At 35.2% G+C, this 19,388-nt stretch overlaps 1 protein-coding gene across 2 annotated transcripts in view; it reads right to left on the reverse strand.

The window, feature by feature from the left end:
• LOC112051078 (serine/threonine-protein phosphatase rdgC) overlaps positions 1-19,388 on the reverse strand; it is a 101,053-nt gene that overhangs the window by 19,835 nt on the left and 61,830 nt on the right. For both annotated transcript variants that reach the window (XM_052882213.1, XM_052882212.1), the window contains exons 9-10: positions 17,730-17,879; positions 15,073-15,153 (exon numbers count right to left, since the gene is read on the reverse strand). In XM_052882213.1, coding sequence (XP_052738173.1) covers positions 15,073-15,153; positions 17,730-17,879 — 231 coding nt within the window. The remainder of the gene's footprint in view (positions 1-15,072; positions 15,154-17,729; positions 17,880-19,388) is intronic.

Here is a 19,388-nt window from a genome sequence, read left to right on the forward strand (position 1 = left end):
GCTGGCTCATTTTTTGCGCAAATGATCAGCCTGGCTGTCCAGCGCGGAAATGCAGCCAGTATTCTTGCCACCATTCCACGTGGGCATGGTTATTAGGATAAGTTAGCATAAGTTCCTTATTGTATTCTTTCTCAATAAAAAAAAAAATAGACAAAACCAAATTTAAACAATAAATTAGAGTAGGTATCTAGATAATTTTAAGCAGTACCTAGCTGTATGCTGTAATAACAATTGTTATGTTTCAAGCAACTGCAAACAACAAATTGAAGTCACTCGAGATTACTACAAACAGCTCGACCGTCAAATAAACCGACGCGACAGTCTCCTAACTTGTTCTCCGTGTAGTCTTGCGAGCTTTACAATTTAGTTATCGTGACCGGAATGTTTGTAATATTAGCTATACGTTAACATAAATTATGAAATATTTTTTAATAAATTATTTATTTCAATAATCAAAATTAAATAATTTCTTTAACAATATAATCAACCATCAATTATCTACTGCAAGGCAGAGCTTGTTTCGGAGATTTCAAGTCGAGACGGCATTTTTACTCACGATCACATCACTCGCATAAGTCACGTCAAGTCAAAATCAACCATCAACTTACAAAATTCGGACGGAATTGAAAAGTTCTTTGAAGAGATAAAAACCAAACTTAATAGCTTTTCCCAAGATTCAAATTCATCATCACATGTTCCGTAGCGAAACAGACTAACCATCTATACACAGAAAACATTTGACTAATATTATAAATGCGTAAGTTTGTCTGTCTGACTGTCTGTTAACTTTTCACGGCCATACCGCTTAACCGATTTGGATGAAATTTGGTACAGAGATAAATTGGACCTAGGAGCAGAATATACGATACTTTTTATCCCGGAAAAGTGCAAGGTTCCCGCGAGATTTGTAAAAAATACAATTCGACGCGAACAAAGTCGCGGGCGACCACTATTTAAAAAAAATCTGATATGTATAAAGCAGCAAAACAGTGCAAAACGTTATCCTTGACCAATCCTGGTGGTGGTGGTGGTGGTGGTGGTCCAATTGGCTGGTGGGAGGCTTCGGCCGCGGCTAGTTACCACCCTACCGACAAAGACGTATCGCCAAGCGATTTAGCGTTCCGGTACAATGTCGTGTAGAAACCGATAGGGCTGTGGATTTTCATCCTCCTCCTAACAAGTTAGCCCGCTGTCATCTTAGATTGCATCATTACTTACTATCAGGTGTGATTGTAGTCAAGGGCTAACTTGTAGAGAATAAAAAAAAATCCACGGCAATAAAGCCTTATCACGTACTACCGGAGTATGTCGCGTGATCTAGAGCAACATCACGGATAGCGTGGAATTGCATTCATTATGTGAACTCTTCACTAAGCTACAGCTCGCTGCATTCATTAAGCTGTATATCCAACTTTATATTTTGCGTGATGTGAATTTTAATTGTAGCAGTAATTTAGCTAATATTGCAAATGGATGTACGTAATTTAAAGTTTCAGTGCACTTCAGTTATATTGCTGTTTATTACTAGCGAAGTTAAACACTGTTCATTAAGTAATGGATAATGTTTTATATTTTTTGAATATGTTTGCAACGTTTAGTACTTATTTTATAGATGATAAACTATAATGTTTATTACGTGTAATGAAATATACTGTATATAATATATTTAACTGCCTCGTTGGTCCCGTGGTTAGCTGGTTCAGCTACGGACAATGAGGTCCGGGTCAGGCCAACAAAAACAAATTGGGATTTATCTTACAAGGAAAATCTTAATAGCAGCCTGGAATTGGGAAGTTGGCGGTGTTAGTACACCCCCGTGCCTCGGAGAGCACGTAAAGCCGTCAGTCCTGCGCCTGATCTCTCACCGGTCGTGTCGGTCTGCCGTCCCATCGGATTTCGAGAGTGAGGGAAGAGAGAGTGCACCTGTGCTTGCGCATACACTTCTGCACTATAATATCTCCTGCGTACATGGTTAATCTCACCATGAGATTAGCCGACGTGACCGAAAAGTCGGTCGGGAGCATATTATTATTATAATATATTTTTGGATTGCATTTAATAAGAATTTCCAACATCAAGCCTATTCGACAATACTTGACGAAAACATATGTTTTCTGTGATGAAAGTACCTATTTAAAATTAAGAAATATATTGTAGAATTTTAATATGTTAATTAATATCTAGTAGGTAATAAACGAAACCTTCTCGCTGTCTGAAAGGCACTAAAGTGTCATTTAGCAAACAAATTAGGTTGGTATATGAGAGAACTGCTCTGAGCGGACGAAGTTTATGAACTGTTAGAGAACAATTTACCGAGAAACCTGTACATGATAGCCAGTATTACGTAGCTATATCTACTAACCTACAAAAAAACAATTTGTTTAAAGATCAAAAAGAACAAACAATCGTAATAGGGATCGTAATTATGCTGTTAAACCTAAAATTCAAAATTTTTTATTTAGCCTGTCTTATACCTAAATAAACATTCTCTGTACTAAAGCCATATTCAAGGAGTACTGTTTACTAACAAACAAATTAAAAATGAGGGTATAAATCGCTAGTCATTTCACACCTAATAATGATTATTTTTCACTTGGTCTTAAATAAATGAAAATAAATTTGATTAATAAGCCTAAAACAATTAAATATAGTTAATATATTTTGAATAATATTTTATATAACAATACATAATTTAAAATAAAATAGTTATGAAATGACTTGCGTTTTCTACCCTCATTTCTAATTTGTTTGTTGCTAAACAGTACTCCTCAAGAATGGCTTTAGTCACCAAATTGTAGTCACATAGATACTATATTATATAGATATTTATATCGGGATTTACTAAACTATGTCGGGATACGGTCTATGGGTCCGAAGGGTCAAACGACTACTTGATAGCAAGTTTATTATGCTTCATTACTTGAGAGCGCTCAAGAAACGAGCAGGGGGCAATAAATTAATATTTGGAGTTGATTAGCAGAAAGAGCAGTTTTTGCAGAATTTGCCCCAATTGGAACACCTATTATAACTTAAAATATTAGATCGTAGGTAACAAAAAAATCGCTTAAATGCTTTCCAAATTTGGCCGCTCTAGGGTATTGCAAATAAATTATAATCTGTCGAAGGACTGATTCTGGGCAACAAACCAACGCCGTATAAAATGTCGTAAATAGCTCTAATTTTCATAAACAATTGGGTTTGCGTGCTGGCAAGAAATTGATGAAGGCGACAACAGAATTACGTACTACCCGCGTGTAATCCCCTGGCAATCTACGAGTACCTTAGAGTTAGAAATAAAGTATACGTACATGAAACAATTAATGTCACCAAGGACTTTTACCTATACTATATCGGATATTTTTGAATAAATCTATTTTTATGAATGAGATGTAATTATGTTACTTCATTCAGTAATAATTAGTTTCTTTTTCTGAATGTTTATTGCTGTAGAAAAATTAAAAGGAATCTGTAAATACTGTGGCGAACAAAAGTGGCTAATTGACCGCAATTTCGTTGACTCGCATAGTAAGTATACAACGAAAGTCATTTAAACAAATAATACCTAAATATACATATACAATGTATATTTAGGTATTATTTGTGTTAAGTGTTGTGTATTATGAAACTTTAAAAAAATATACAAAAATATATAATGGAATTAAACACAAAACTGTGCGTTCATGCGCTTAGTGGAGTAAATAAATTCGGCTCGTTTTTTGAGGTGATTTTGTAGGCACGTAACATGTTCTTTGTCTAAGGTATAAAATGTCATTGCCGTGAAGACAATTAAACGGTATTCGGATTATAACACCCAAAATAATCTATCCAGACGCTCGCTTGACTCGGAATCCTTAACCGTGTGACGTTAAAAATGTTTTACTCTCCGGTGAATATATAAATTATGACGTTAATGGCTTTGAAATCGTCGTATATTCGGGGGCATTAGGGTCGATACCTCGGATATTCTTCCGACACCGATACGAAGCCTAAGCCACTTGAAAATTAGCTATTAATGTATTGAGATATTGTTGTTGAGGTCATTTTACTTTAGAGGGAGATAAATGTTTAATTTGAATTTAGAAGGATTATTAATAGTAAATAAATCACCCGAGAGCACCTTATCTCTAAAGGTGCTCTCTCAGGTGATTTATTTCTCCAGCTAAATTTATGGTTTAAATAGCTTAAGGGTTGAACTATGCATTATTGTCATACCTACCGGCTACCCCTATTGTTTACATTGCAGGAGAATAGAGATTATAATAAGTAATATGGCTGAGTTTGATGTGGGGTCTTCTCGGACCTTTGGAACCCTCGTAAGTAATTTTAAGTTTTCGACTTTATTTACCACCATTATTATTAATCATGACATAACTTGACGATTCAAAAGTGTTTGTAAACTAAGCCTAATTGAAATAAATGAATTTCAATTTTTGAATACATTATTTAGACAGGCTAACAACATTTATGCACACAAAATTAACGTATGATAAACTAGAAATTTATATATATATAACACAAATATCAATTTCTGACTTATGCTATAGACACAGAAAAGCTTTAAGAAATAAACAGAACACAACACAAAATAAAGCAATATAAACTACAAGAACAAGATGAACAAAGAGCAAATTAAGAGTTGACAACGCTACGACGGAAGCAGGACGTTTCCAAATTAAAAAGGTTGACTTTTTTTATTAATATAATGCAGATAATTAAATTGGCTACAACTCCGATTATTGCAGGACTAACTGCGTAATAAACGTAAATAGGTATCTTCGTTAATTTGTCGCCTCGTATAGCGATCAAGTAAATTAGGGCATGATAAAATCTAGGTAAGCCATCGCAGTACGGTTAACACAGAACCATTAGACGGATTGATTAAATCTTACGACACGAACTAGTTACGGCTATAGAACGGTGAATACAAAGTTGTGCTGGCTAATTAATATTTATGCCGAACGGTTTCAGGGTACACGTTTAACATTTTAATAGCTTGAAATAAAAAATATCGCTTCTTTATCTACCTCATCACCGTCATCAGACTTCAACCACATAATATATATTTGTTGTTGACGTCTGATGATCCTGTTTTATGTCCTCATGTTCTAAAAGGAGATAAAAACATGACATGTCGCATCGTTTCTCAGTTTAATAATATACATAATACATAATAGTACCTACCACTGGCGAAGAGTCCATACAGGCCGATTCCCGCTGGGTTACCTTTTAAATATCCTATTTTCTTAAGCTAAACTATTTCTATGAGAGACTAGCAGAATCTCTCGGTTTCACCCGCGTAGTTCCCATTCCCATGGATATTCGGGAATACAATACTGTTGTTTTTCCTGATAATGTAACTTTATATTAGTAAAAGTATTTTTCAAATGGGTCTTGTAGTTTTGAGCTACCTGCATACAAATATAAAAATCTTTTCTCTTTAAAATCTATCCTATTTATAATATTAGTGTAAATATAATATATTCCAAGATTACAACAAACAAAATAAAAAAAAAACTGAGGCAGAATTTTTTTAATACAATGAAAATATATGATAATAAGAAACCCAATTTTCACAAACTGTCATTCCCCACATCACAGTGAATACAAGAGTCATATGATATGACATAAAAATTATAATTTTGTATACAAAAGGTAAGAAAATATATAAAGAGGACCTCGTAGTGTCTTTAATCAAGTAACAGGATTGCAGCTATTCTAGCGTCTCGTCGATGAGGGTGGTACACTCTCGCGAGGGCTAAAAATTCCGACGCTCAAAGCCAATTAGATTTTCCTTGGTAGCGTCAACGTCGAGCGTTAATAATAAATGTGGTTAGAATATGAATATTAGTACTATATGATAGTTTTCCACGAAAGAAACCAACTCTGCAAATACAACTACATCGGTCGGGCGTCTTTGTTAATATTAACGGCCTCCGTGGCGCAATGGTATGCGCAGTGGATTTACAAGACGGAGTTCTTGAGTTAGATCCCCGGTTGGACCGATTGAGGTTTTCTTAATTGGTTTAGGTCTGGCTGATGGGAGACTTCGGTCGTGGCTAGTTACCACTCTACCGGCAAAAACGTACCGCCAAGCGATTTAGAGTTCCGGTACGATGCCGAAAATGGGTGTAGATTTACGTTCTACGCCTAACAAGTTAGCCCACTTCCATCGTAGATTGCACCATCAGGATTGCAGTCAAGGGCTAACTTAATAAAGAATAAAAACAAGATAAAAAACCATAGAAAATTATATTGCGTACAAAATATAAGACAGAATTACAAGTGAACTTCTGAAGTTCATGGTCTTGTATCTGATGCATGGAAATTATACCAATAAACATAAAAGTGGAGTCCTTTATGATGATTGTGCTATATTGGTCTTGGTATTGGACGCTAGAATAGGGATGATGACAGATTTTTAAATTGTATATAAATTAAGAGTATGCTAATAGCAAAGCAATTTCGTAAAAGTAACAGGGTATCTGCGATCATTACTTTCGGAGCTACAGGGATTTAAAGGGTCAGATTTGCGGCGCTGCCGCGGATCCCTGAAAAACGCCCCATACAAAATGGCACGAACTAATGACGTCGTAGGTAATGTAATTATCGTTAGATTTGTATGTGCGTTCAAACAAAATTACTAATATCTTTGTTATTTGTGCGTTTATGTTTATAGTTCATATATTAAAAAATGTCACATTTAATGTAAGGAAGCTAAAACTGTATGAATTTTCATCTAATTACGACAAAAGATTTTTAATAGATTTTGAAATTTTAAAAATCTCATTTATTTTGCAAATATCCAGTCAATCTTTGCTTTTTATGTATAAATTAGTTAACATTGACCTTATTTACCTGAATGTATCACAAAAATCAATATATTCAAACCTAGTCATCATCCCCATTGGAGTGATCAAAAAAATAATATCGTGGGATCTCATATCTTTAAATGTACAAGCCAACGATATTTTATACTAGAGACAAGACACTTGTGCATCACAACTGAGGCGTACAAATGTGCATAATTGTCTTAATTTCATATTAGTCGCCTATTAAACAAAATTTATTTAAACAAATAATACCTAAATAATCTCTACAATGTCGATGTGTGTTCAAAACTATATATACTTAAACATATAATGTAAGTAAACACGAACTTGTGCATGTGTGTTTACTCACTCTATAAGATATCGTTGGAAAAACGGTTTAGTTTTGTAGAAAGATAGTTTCAATAAATTAAATATAAAATATAATAAAATTAATTAATTAAAACTTAGAGCAACAACTACCTACAAACGGTAACATATCGCAACTATGTAATATAAGCAACCACACCTACAGATTTTTACAACACATAACGTCGCTTCATGGTAATTCCGTAATGTAGTAATCTAATAAAATAAATTAAAATGTAGAACAAGAACTATACTTCTCCTACAAATAAGTAACGTTGCAACAATGTACCTACTTAATATAAACAGTCGTACCGTAAAAGTACAGCTTTTACTGCATACGAGTATAACTCTGCCACAGACTTATTAAATAGGCAGATAGTATCTCGCTGTCAAACGACTGAAGAACCATAATGGTGCCCAGTATCTATGTGTGTATGAAATTTATTGACAGAAGACAGAGACTTTGTCCGCGTGAAATTCCATGCCACTAATCCCGCGGGAGAAATGGATTTTTCCAGGATGATGACTAGGTTTGAATATATTGATTTTTATGAGATATTTGGGTATATAACGCCAATATTAACTAATTAATTTGTAAAAAACGAAGATTGTCTGGATTTTTGCAAAATAAGAGTATAAAATTTAAAATTGAATGAAATTTTTTTATCATAATTAGATGAAAATTCATACATTATTAGCTTTTTTACATTAGACGTGACATTTTACAATAGATGAACTATAAACATAAACGCACAAGTTACAAAGATATTTGCTATTTTGTTTATACAAACCTAACAATCATTATGATCAACGACGTCATTAATTCGTGCTACTTTTCATTCCGGAGGAATCCACGGTTCCGGGGGGATTTGTGAAAAACTAAATTCCACGCGGACAAAGTCACGGGCGTCCGCTAATATATATACGAAATAGCATCACTGTTTAGTTCAAGAGAAGGTATCTGGACTTTTTATTACATCTATGAACACTGCATGGTAATTTTACTATCTAGATTTTACTACATGCATACAGTGTCGCAGTGTCTATGCAAACTATGAGTAGGTATATATTTCTTTTAATACATTGTATAAAATAACAATGTAATTTAAATGCAGCATTGTTGATAGCATACTCACAAATTCCATTACACTTCATAACTTCGGGGACACTACTAGTAAGAAACTTTGAAAGACGACAAATACTGTAACTACATTATGTAAACACCCCGTGTAGATCTTTGCACGGAGATTTAACTAGTTATCGAGTTCGTCGGTTTATCTGCATAACTACGCTAAGCCGCCTACCGATCGCTTTCAAAAGTTCAACGAACATTGTTGAATGGCGGGCTTTGGTATAACAATGATGAAATTTTTATACGAATGTAGAAACAATCAAAATAGAACGGCCCACTATGATCAACTACAGGGCCTGGCCTTCCTTTTTATTTTGTTATCAACCCATATTCGGCTCACTGCTGAGATTGAGTCTCCTCTCAGAATGAGAGGAGTTAGGCCATTTTACCACGCTGGCCCAATACGGATTGGCAGACAGATATTGGTATGCAGATTACCTCGCGATGTTTTCCTTCACCGTTTGAAACACGTGATATTTAATTTCTTAAAATTCCTTCTTCCTTCTTATAGGAAAAGGGATATAGAGTCACCACACTGCTACAATGCAGATTGGCGGGGCGGGCTTAGGGTTATGATGTTTGATTTTATACAGAGAGGCAGAGAATTTTCTTAATTATCTGCGTGTGTGAAGTCTACCAACCCGCATTGGGCCAGCGTAGTGTGGTGGACTATTGGCCTAACCCTATCTCATTCTGAGAGAAGATTCGAGCTCAGCAGTGATCCGAATTTGAGTTGATAATGATAATAATGATGAAATATAAATTCAGTATTTTATAGCTCGACCCAGGGACTCGAAATCAGTACCTCGTGATCTGAAGCCAAATAGCCAATCCATGGAACCAATAAGACAGTTGGAACATTTATCAAACAAAAGTAATCTGGTAAAAAAAATTAGAACAAGCATACTGTATGTATAATGTGATGATCTACACAAAAACGACAAATTTTTGTTTGAATAAGCTAAACTCACGCCTGAAGGTAGGTAAGCAATTATGCAGCTTATTGTGGAACGTGCTTCTAGAAGATGCCTATTTACTCTTGACTTGATACTCATACGGCGGGGAAAACGGAAGCTACCTATGGAAAGCGGACATTCCATATACATATACAAACCGAAGTGACAACGATTACTCGTATATCAAAGTAAAAGACTATACAGTTAGATTTTTAGAGTTTTATTAACACTGTAGATTAGAAAATGAGATTTAAAGTCACGAAAATTTCAAGAAGCTTATTTCTAGATAGAAAGCGACCCGTCCGTAACATCTAAGCGTACCTACTATACATGGCATCCCTACATTAGAGTCTGCAAGTCTGAGCAAACCAAAAGTAATATGATTAGGGAGATCAGCGTGGACTGATTAAGTCGTATGTTGAGCGCAAATAAAATCCCTCAGTCCCTGTATAATTTGGACTCGTCTCTGCCAACGTTACGGTTTAAGTGGAGTCATTTCACTTAACTTGTACACGATTAATGACAATATTTGATGGTGAAGAAGCGTATTTATAGGAAAATACTTTACTCGTAGAGCTCGTGCAGATTGACTTGACACCTGGCTCGAGTGATGTTTGTACTGTAATGTTTTTTTGGGTTGTGTTTGGGTAGCCTTATGAGCCTTAGTATCCACTTGTTTGTTGTATGCTGGTGATGGAAAGAAGAAGATTTTCGATACTTCATTTACTTAAGCCATTAAAATAGAATGTATCAAGTGTTTCTTTAAAGTCAAATGGGGCCAGGCAGGCTGTTACTTTATATAGGTAATTAAAATATGGTTTCTTCAATTAATTTCATTGCAACAAAACTTTAACGGGTTGTTAAGAACTTACAAAAGTTCTGAATCTATAACTAATTCATATACCTAAATGGTGCGCTGGTCGCAATTTACAAATCGCATCATATTTTCTCAAACGCTTGGTTTCCGGAGATCGAGGATTTCTCATTCGTGGATATTAAAATCGCATTTTGTGTTAGGCTACATTCACACTTACATCAAATTAAATTGATTGTAAGTGTGGATGGTCATGCTCGAGTTATCAAGTAACCTAATCTTTATTAATCTCAACGTTTACTTAGACAACGCATTAATAAGCATCTTAGAAAACATCTAGTAAGAACAAATCTTTATAACTCGAGCAAATTACAACACTGTTAGCAAACTAAAACACATGTGATTAGAGGGGATTACACTGGCTAATTAAAGCACTCGTTACGAGGGCCGCGAACAAAATGGCAGCTATGAGATGTCTTCTAATTAATTCCAATGGAAGTGAATTATCACAACAATAGGTACAAGTAAGCAGTGATTAAGTACATTGCATTTAACTAAATACAGATCAGTGTGCCTAGTGGGAGTTTTCAATATTTATATACTGTTACTATCACAAATAATTTACAGAATTTTTGGAACCCGCGTTAATTAGATAAATATTTTTTTTGTTTCGCTCTTGTTTCGCCTTGTCTAAAAATTAATCATAGACAATACAGTAAAAGTGTTCAAAACAGCCGATAAAACACCTGGAATTGAATTCATGTCATGTAATATTGTCAAATGTCATTAAGACACAAGTTAAAATGAAACATTAGATCATAGACAGAGAAGCATTAAACAAAAAAAATCTTTGAATTGCTTTAGAAACGCTTTAAACGAACGCTACTACGTGCAGATTGCTGACAATCTGTCAGGATGTGAGTCGAAAAAAAATGCATTTTATTGATTTATTTAAAAAATGCGGGTTCATAATTTTTTTTTTGGGTTTTTAGCCCTATATTTTATATTCTTTTAAGATAAAAATAATTTGTCCTGCTTAGTTGAAACTCGGTATAAAGGCCCAGCCTCCATACAAAATTGGGACATGTCTTTTATATGGAATTGAAACAGTTGTGCAGTAGTGCCACTAGATGACGCTGTTTCAATTCCTTAGAAATTCGCGTTTACGTTACGTGACAGATACAGTATCAAACTGCCACTAGGCCCTCTGATGTTTTGGGAACTTAATAAGACTATTGATTTTACTATTGGTCACTAATATTTAATGTCAGTCTCAGACCAACTACGTTTGGACTTGTATCGAACTTATATATTAATTTACCAACAAAACTGTCGCTTTTAAGGGGGACGAGGTAAACTCTGACATCGAAAATATTACACTAATAAATATATCCTGTGTCCTCATACTACATACTGTAGGTATTATTTTTTATAATAAAAGATATTTCTTTATTCTGAGGTCATAAGAGTTTATTTTAATTTATTTATAACTGATTACGTCTAATAGTGATCAAGAGTTTAACATTGTAACCCCTAAGCCCGCAAACCCGCACTGGAGAAACATGGTGGATCTAAGCTTCATAACCCATTTGCTATAAGGAGGAAGGCCTATAATAGTAGACCATTAAAATAGGCTGATTTTTTTTTATTTGGGTCAACAAATAGTAAACGATAAGATTTTTTCTTTCAAAAAAAATCAATTACTAAATCGTCAACCTACACCGTTAACCACAGATTAGATGATGAATGAATGATGATAATGATAATGACAGGCTACTGAATAAATATTATCCTTTAGGATATATTAAAATATGTCAAATTAAAAACGTTCTTTGAAATCCCGGATAGATTAGCATAAAGGTATGCTAATCTACAATAATATTACAATCTCTGAACCATTTTAAATTTTCATTCGAATCATTTGAATCGCTTTTGAGGCGGCGTGATTGAATAACGAACTTACAAACTTTTGAATTTGTGATTCCTTTCTTTCACTTAACCTTCATTTGGTCCGCTTAATTTATTTCGCTTTTTGGCATTTCTTTATAACTACAACTTTCATACTTGAATGCTTTGGTGTATGTTTGACAAAATACCAGCTTTTTTACTAAATACGCATAGGATTTTAGGCATGAATGATGTTTTAATGTATCTACGTATGCCAGAGCCAGTTTAGGAACTTCTTTATTTTACAGTGCTTACAGACTGAACGGTGAAGAAAAACAACGATATTTTTTTTGTACGTTACGTAACAACAAAATCCCCGCAAAAAGTGATCCGAATTTAGCTACTCCTACTGAGCGCACACATGCATAACTTTGCGACTAAATGAAATTAAGACAATTAGCCATCTTTGATCGCCTCAGTTTCGACGCGCTATTGATATATCTAATATAGTGTTTTTCAGATAGCATGAGTGTGGTGACAGTTCGTTTCACTCTTGAAAGTTTGCCGCGATTCACGATAATAGCACGTACTATGAACGTCATAAGGCAACTGTCACCGTACCCATGCTATCTGAAAAACACTATACAAAATCTTTGGTACGTTTAGTGTTCGAAATCAAGAACACCAACCACACCAAATAAACTGTAGGTAAACGCGAGTTTCCGCTAGTATTGTATTTACGTACCTACACTAAATACACAGTAAATTTGTGTTTATTTACTGTGCTAAACAGGTACCATAACAAGAGCAAATATTACAGTTCAAAGTACCTAATTAGCTTGGATATGACTAACATAAATTAAGTGGCATAAATTCCAACTGAAAATGAAATTTCCTTCACTACTGTGAAATCATAACTTCCCGTCTGATATTCATCGCGCCATTCGACCAACTTCCAACTCACTAACAAATCGCCAATAGGCACGTAATGAATGGAGCTGAAACGACGAATATTACCTTTATAACCGACTTTATTGAGTTACTAAACTTTTACTTCCTAAAACAATTTGTGTATCTAACGACTTTTACGACTCCAAAACTCCAATTTATCGACGTACAACTTTACGAAAATGTGTTCCATATTTATAACTAGCAGACGCCGCGCGATTTTACCCGCGTGGTTCCCATTCCCGTAGGAAAATGGGGATAAAATAGCCTATAGCACTCGGGGATAGTGTAGCTTCCGAGCAGTGAAAGATTTTTTCACTGCTCGGAACACACACACACCACCTGGTCGACCAACACTGCGCTTTCTAGTGCGGGGTCGCCATACCAACACTTTGGAACCCCAACGTCCATCGGCTCTTCGAACTATGTGCCCCGCCCATTGCCATTTTAGCTTCGCAACTCGCTGTCGCGGAGCTATGTCGGTGACTTTGGTTCTTCTGCGGATCTCCCCATTTCTGATTCGATCACGCAGAGATACTCCGAGCACATCTCGTTCCATCGCCCGCTGTGTGACTCTGAGCCGACTTATGAGGCCCATAGTTAGCGATCAACTCTCGGAACCGTAGGTCATCACTGGCAACACGCAAACAAAATATACAAACTAACAATCAAATCTTTCCTCTTAATAAAATTAATGTAGAAAAGTACCAACATTTATACCAACCTTTGTTCCTTAATACACGCATAATATTTTGAGATCTTTCATCAGTAACTAAGAACATTCTACGAGTGTACTAAGAACATTCACAATATTTATATGGCTACCCATATAAATATTGTGAGTTTATTTGAGCTTACTTGAAACTGCGATAAATAATTTACAATCATTCATTTTTAAACATTCTGATCTCCTTCAGCCCATTCGTCTTCCCGTCAGTGCCTAAACGCGAATCAATTCACAGTAAAGACGTGAACTTTCAAAATATCCTCTTTCGACAATGCTTGATGGGTAAATCATGATTTCGTGTCGGAATATACAGTTCTAAAATCCCCTGTGGTAGTCCTACCCACGCCTTGCGCATTAATCTTCTACGAGTATTTACTAACTTTGTTGCAAAGACAAAAATAGTGTTAAATCTATAAATTATATCTTGCAAGTAAAGTTTATTATTCAGCCAACAACCCCTAGGGTTATAGGGTTATAATTATGGGATGTTTATATTTTTATGGGATTATATTTTGTTAAATATGGGATTTTTTTGCTGAAACCAATAAGACCGCCTTTGCACATACGCCTACTTGTGTACTATGTTTTCTACTATTTTCTTTGTTATTGTTTTTCTTTTGTTCAATAAAGTATAAATTAATAAAATATAATGAATTTTGTTTTTATGAAAATGGGAAAATTAAAACGATCTATTCAAATAATCAATTTGTTCAAGTTGTATAAATCCAATACCTCGTTGATCCAATAGTTAGGCTATATAACTTCGGATCACCAGGTGTTGGGTTCGAGTCTTGGGTCGAGGAATGAAATGTTGAGCTTTTCTTTCTTCGCCAAGAAATTCTTAGTGTGGAGTTGGGAAATGGGTGGTGTTGCAGCACAGTCTCGTCCAATACCGGTTATTATAATAACATCAGATCGTTACAAGAGTAAGAACATTCCCGTAAGACCGCCAACCCACATTAATTTAGTGCGGTGGGTCTGAGCTCTACATCCCCTCCTAAAAACGAGGCTAATAGTGATGATGATAAAATCAAAAACCAAACCAAAAGTGCTTGCAACACAACACTTAACATTTACTCTAAGAAACGTATAAAATTTTTCAGTCACTAGTAAAATTTATTGTGAAGAAGATAACAATACTAAACCGACAATGTTCGCACGAAACTGAGTTCGTTCATCAAACTCGTTACCCCGTTATCGATATGCGAGATATAAAAGGGGAATATTACTCACGGGTACAAATAGAAGCACTTTCGAAGCATCTGCTAGTGAAATATTTCTTTCAGTGAACTTAGAGTAACATAAATCACACACGGCAGTCTTTTTCCGTCTCGAGTTAAGCCGGGCTTTCTATTTGGGTGAAGCGTTCTCTATCTTTGAACATTCAGAGATATCGATCCTCCTAATGAAATGAATGATTGATATAAGCTCACCTGCTTCCATTCCACCTTGTCGATACCTTCGCCGCCCGGCGCTGCGCCTTCATTCATTGGCGGCCTCAAAAGAGATACGTACTGAAACAATAAACACGTGCGTAAATCCGCAATTGTACATACAGTAAAAACTCGATTATCCGGACCTTATACGGATTTGCGATATCCGCATTGCCTATCATGATCAAATAACTTAAATTCTGGAAATAGCTCTGAAATTGTGCGAATCATACTAATATTACAAATGTGAAAGTTTTTATGGATGTTTGTTACTCTTTCACACAATAACTACTAAATGGATTTGACTGAAATTTGTAATGAAGCTAGATTATAGCACAAACTAAGTACTTTTTATTCTTAAAATACCCCATGGTTCCCGTGGATTTTTTTAAAAAGTAAAGGAGATGGTCCATTTCAGTCTACTCTTGTACCCTGTATCATTGAAATTTTAAAAATACAAGGATATTATTATAATCTAAATAAGTGAATAAATATAACTAAAAAAAAAGAAATAAATAAAACTAAAACCCAAGTTTTTGAGATAAATCAAGATGGCGCCCTTAAAGCAACTATGACATGACAATTGACAGCAAACGTCAAATCGACTACTGCATTGAAAACGTCATCAATCCGCCATTATTACCCATAATAGGGTTACATTTCTTGAAAGAGAATGAATATAATTTCGAAAGAATTAAAGTAAATTCGAAGATTTGTATAATGAAATAGTTTAAAAAAAATATTTTCTTTTATTTCCACCAGGGTGCAATGACCGATCTTGAGCTCTATACAATTTTGGATTATCTCATTTCACGCGAACGTGGACGAAGCAAGCATTCTTTAGTAAACAATAATAATTATTATTGTATTTCTTCTTAGATTCAATTAACCAAATTTTTGATAATCCGGTTAATGTAGTCACTACTGTAAATTGGTGTTTAAGTGCAGTACCTATTAACTGTGACCCAAGTCTGAAGTATATCTTCTCGTTTTCTCAGTCGTAATAATTGTATAAAAAATTGGACGATATGAAGTTGCACGCTTTACGAAAAAGTTGTGTAAATTTAATGCAAGACCACAAAGGTACCTTGCCTTTGTTGCCGTGCATAATAGTAAACATTATGAAAGGACGAGCAAGCTAGTTTGTAAATTTTATTTTAGGTAGTAGAGTTAAAACTGAGAGTTCTCTAAGCACTTACACTTGCTTTTAGACTTTATATTTCATGAGTTAGGACTGATACACACCAAAGTCGCTCCGTGTCGCAAAGCGTCCTTGAACGGTATCGCGCGATAGCAAAAATAATACTTTTTTTAGATAAATTACTCAACCTATAAATTAGATACGTGTGTAATCAAGTTTTCTTATTTTTTAACCCGAAAATGATTACGAGGTATTTTATAAATTTAGCGTGTCTGCCTCAATAAGGATATTTTTTAGAAAACAAAAGCAAATCCCGCTGCTCCCCACACAGGTCTCTAATTATGTGTTAGGGTAGCAAAGAAGAGGTACAGGACTAGCTTGTCTCAAGTATCTACTCAAATATGTCCCACAAGCTCTCGGATATTGTAGGCGTAGGCGCGATACTGACCGCGCTAGGTGAGGCGTTTCCGTTACGTCTCCGAGGCATAATAATGAGTGAAGCAGAACCAATGTATCAGGCATGACAACTGAACATAATCTGTTCAATAGACACTTGAAAATTATGAAAATCCAAGAGGATCCATCATGTCTACGTTGTGGTAAGAAGAAGACCAGCAGGGTTATTCTGTAACTATGTTTTGTATAACTCGCAAGTGCGAGTTTCGAATTCACCTCTATCTCCGTCTAACTCGATACTATAGAAAGAGAAACATAGAGGTGCAGGTGAATTCGAAACTCGCACTTGCGAGTTATACAAGACATAGTTACAGAATAACCCTGCTGGTCTATTTCTGGTAAGATGGAAGTTACTACAAGTAGCTAAGGATACTACAGGAAGGTTTCAAGGGGGAACACTGTCGAAACACCAGTGAACCTATAGTACGGGAATTGGGTGGAATACTCGACTGTCGGGCCTCGTCAGACGTCCCCTCTATATATATATTAATATTATGAAGCTGAAGAGTTTGTTGGTTTGTTTGTTTATTTGAACGCGCTAATCTCAGAAAGTACTAGTCCGATTTGAACAATCCTTTCAGTGTTAGATAGCCCATTTTTCGAAAAAGGATATATTATTATAGTCCTACGGGAACGTACGGGAACGAACATGTTCTATAATAATATATTTCAGCGTGTGTCAGCTAGTAAATATATGATGGAGGGCTAACAACGTCGCGAGCATCCACATGTATGCATATCTATATATATAAAAATGAACTGCTGTTCGTTAGTCTCGCTAAAACTCGAGAACGGCTGAACGGATTTATCTTATCTTGGTCTTCAAATGTTCGTGGAGGTATAGGGAAGGTTTAAAAGGTGAGAAAAATTAGAATAATTGCCGGGAAAACCATAAAAACAACCCTTTTCTATTTCCCATACAAACGTTTAAGAGTCAAGGGGTAGGGTATGGTAGGGGTAGAGTAGTGTAGAGTAGGGATAGGGAAGAAGTGCACATAAGTCAAAGCGAAGCTTGACCGGGTCCACTAGTAATTAATATAGTTAAGTTAACCTTAATTACCTTGTCCCGATCTAGGCTGCGCACCATGTCCAAGTCGGTGGTGTCGGAGATGCCGCCGTGCACGACGAACACGCGGTTGTTGATGATGGTGCCGAGCGGCAGCCAGCGGTACACGTTCTCGATCAGCTTCAGAAGGCGCTCCGCATTGTGCTGCCAATACACTTTACGTTATCTATACTTATAATAAAATGAATAATGTTAACTATTTTTAAATGTTAGCTTTTTTTATTCTCCGTTAAAAACAAAAAAATCTCGTGAAAGAATTATTTCGATACGTTAATTAATTCCCGAGATATAGAATTTTAAAGTGAGCGCGCGGTGATCAGCTCGCGTTTAACGCCGTGACGTCATCATAGATAGATAGATAGATAGATATACTTTATTTGCACACCACAAAGACAAATACAAGTAAAATAATAATAATAATAATTGTTTATTTGCAAGAATACAACATTCCACTAAATTAATAGTGTGCAAATATAAAAAATACAAATAGTCACAATTACCAAATTAAATGAAATGAGATTAAGAAAAAGATAAATTCAAATATAAAATATAAAAACAAATTAGGAAGAGATCAGCATACAAAAGGCGGCCTTATCGCTAAGTGGCAATTTCTTCCAGGCAACCTTCAGTTTAGGAAGACTTAAGAACATCAGCAGGTGGCGTAAAAATAACCATAGTATTAGTAATACACATGTATACAAATAATTTACATCCTAATACATAAACAATATTACACAAATACCTACAATAATGAATAAAATACATATCAAAAGATACTAATAAATACATTATATTGAAGAGAAATAATAGATATAGATCGTCTAAATAATAATGTTAACTATTTTTAATTATTAGCTTTTTGTATTCTCCGTTGAAAACAAAAAATACTCGTGAAAGAATTATTTCGATACGTTAATTAATTACCGAGATATAGAATTTTAAAGTGAGCGCGCGGTGATTTAACGCCGTGACGTCATCATACAACATGTGCTCGCCCGTTAATCCCATGGAGGTATTCTATAGTTAGTAGGTATCTGCTAATAATGGATTTTCGATATGGCGGGATTAAAGAGGTCTAGAGGCTCTCACAAGTTTGTATGAAAGTCTTTCATTTATTATGCTACAAACTTGAAATTTAGCAGGGAGGTGGTTTGTAGTTGGTAGACGTCTGTTACAAACGACAGGGCTAGATTAAAGACGTCTTGTGAAAGCCTTTAGACCTCCTTAATCCGGCACTATCGCAAAATCCATTCATAACAAACGTACACTAACTCTGTTAAAATGTTTACTACCTCCCTGCTAAATTTCAAGTCTGTAGCATAAAAAAATCAAGGACTCTCATCTTCAGACTTTCCAAACTCGCACTTGCGAGATATAAAGATATCGTTACAGAATAGACCAGCTGATACCTACGCGCGTTTACTCGTTCACGCGTCAATGTAGCTCTTCGCTACGCCTCATCTGGAGAGGCGTTTACTGATTTCAAATTGAACTTGGCACGATTTGGAATACTATGAAAGTCATAGAATACTTTTATATGAGAAAATAAATATAGAAGGGGATGAAATACCTAGGTAATTAGATTTTTAATAATTTCAATCTTCTTAGAATGTGATTATGAAATTAAGCTACTGAATATACCTATTGATAACT

This window comes from Bicyclus anynana, chromosome 6 (assembly GCF_947172395.1).
Source record: "Bicyclus anynana chromosome 6, ilBicAnyn1.1, whole genome shotgun sequence".
Classification (NCBI taxonomy): Eukaryota; Metazoa; Arthropoda; class Insecta; order Lepidoptera; family Nymphalidae; genus Bicyclus; species Bicyclus anynana.